The 1,980-nt window shown below is 49.9% G+C and overlaps 1 protein-coding gene across 1 annotated transcript; it reads right to left on the minus strand.

Moving 5' to 3' along the window:
- Window positions 1-400: 400 nt before the first annotated feature.
- On the minus strand, window positions 401-1,273 carry LOC103309217. The gene has a single exon (XM_008184112.1). The coding sequence runs from the start codon at window positions 1,271-1,273 to the stop codon at window positions 401-403; it is 873 nt and encodes a 290-aa protein (XP_008182334.1).
- Between the last annotated feature and the right edge of the window lie 707 nt (window positions 1,274-1,980).

The following is a 1,980-nucleotide window of genomic DNA, read 5'->3' on the forward strand; positions in this document are numbered from 1 at the left end:
GTCGGTGCGCTGACGTAATCTACGGAGATAGTTTGAATTACGTTCTGGTCTGACGGGTCGATGAGGCGATGATTTTTGACGTCAATGAGCAATCCAAAATAATGCAAAAAATCGGCACCGATGATCGGGCGGGCGACATCTGCCATCTCGAACGTCCAGGCGTACGTTCGTTTGACACCCAAACACAGACGTAGCGTTTTAGGACCATACGTTTTTATCCGTGTACCGTTGGCGGCCGTCAGAACTATGTCGGAAGACAGGCGTACGCCTGCGGTGGGTGGTAGCACGGATATTTCGGCACCGGAATCGACGAGAAACTGCTGGCCGGTACGCGTATCGCTGACGAACACGCGGCGTGTTGCGCGGGCGGCGGAAGTCAGCGGGGCCTCCGCCGCTTCCACTAGTTTTCCGAACGGAAGCTGCACGGGTCGTGGCAATTTTTTGCCTCTTTCCCGAAACGGTTGTGGTAGTAACAAAAGTCCTTGTTTCGATGGCGCGATTGTGAGCGATTTCGAGACCGTGAACGCGTAGAAATTCTTTGCCGTGATTGCTGTTCTTGCCTCGACTGCGACGTGACGAGGGCGGCTATTTGTGAGGTTAACGCGGTAATTGCACTTTCCATCGTTTGGAATCGATTTTCGAGTGTATTGGGCGAGGAAACGACGGAGATTTCGCGTCCGGCGCTCGCGTCCATCACGCGATCGGCACGCTCGGCTAAGGTGTCCAAAGGTCCGTCAAGTCCGGAGATAACGGTGAGAATGGTGGGAGGTAGTTTTTGCATCCAGAACTCTTTAAGCGCGGCGTCGCCGATTCCTTCGGGTAGGACACTTCGCATGTCTCGGAGCATTTGCGACGGGCGGCGGTCACCCATGCCCCCGTGTTGAACAATGGTGCGGAAGCGAGTCGCTTGTGGAACGGCGTAGGCCGAAATGAGACGATCCCGTACTGCCGAATACTGCGCGTTCGGGCCTAGCAGGTCCGACACCGTTCGGATTCCGTCCTCGTCTAATGCCGTGAGCACGTGGTTCAGCTTGGTCAGATCTGCTTTTATCCGGTTGCTATGGAAGACAGCTTCGGCGTGCGTAAACCATTGCTGTGGTGAGTGTCGCCAAAATCCGGGAAGACGCACGTGTTCGATCGCGGAAATATTTTGTGGAGGCGGTATCAGGCCGGGAACGTGTAACGGTTGTTGTTGAGCGGACGCAGCGTTCGGGTCGACGCGATTTTCGTTCGGAACCTCGCCGTCGGTAGCGAAAATGTCAAACTGGTTCATTGCGTGAATTGAAAAAGAAAAATGTAACACGCGTGTTGGTGCAACGAGACCGAGATCAACACGGCGGAACCTTCGATAGTTCGATGTCGTTCGCGGTGGTCTTCCGAACGTGCTGTGTGTTCGAATGGTCGGGGTCACCAATTTGGAAATAAATTACAACCAAATAAATAATTCAAGTAGAGTATAATTGTAGTCAAAATAAACAGTAAAATTTGATATTAAAAGGCGAAACAATACACGTGGTTTTAGGTAGCGGGACGAAACAATTAGACGCGAAACAATTAGAAACGACGCAGTACGAGCGTTGCGACGGATACGTTCGAACGAAAAACAAGTTAGGGTCGGTCGGCAACGGTCGCGTCATGGAGGTAGTGTTTTATATAAAATTAAAGGAGGGGCGCGCAGCTTGCGGCGGCTGACGCGCTGATACCGCGGTAACAATATTGTCGCTGTGGGTCACCACAGTACTATAGTACTATCACGATTAAAGATAGTACTATCTATAGCCGTGAGTACTATTAAGGCTCTACATCATAGACCTTATACTAAGGTTAGTATAAGGTCTATGCTCTACATAGAATCTATAGTATCTATAGTATCTATAGTATCTATAGTGCCCTAGTACTATATACTATAGTACTATCTTAAACCGTGCAAAATATTAATGAAACCATAACGTTAAATAATTGAACCACTCTGAACCATTA

The sequence above is a fragment of the Acyrthosiphon pisum genome, chromosome A1 (assembly GCF_005508785.2).
Source record: "Acyrthosiphon pisum isolate AL4f chromosome A1, pea_aphid_22Mar2018_4r6ur, whole genome shotgun sequence".
Lineage (NCBI taxonomy): Eukaryota > Metazoa > Arthropoda > Insecta > Hemiptera > Aphididae > Acyrthosiphon > Acyrthosiphon pisum.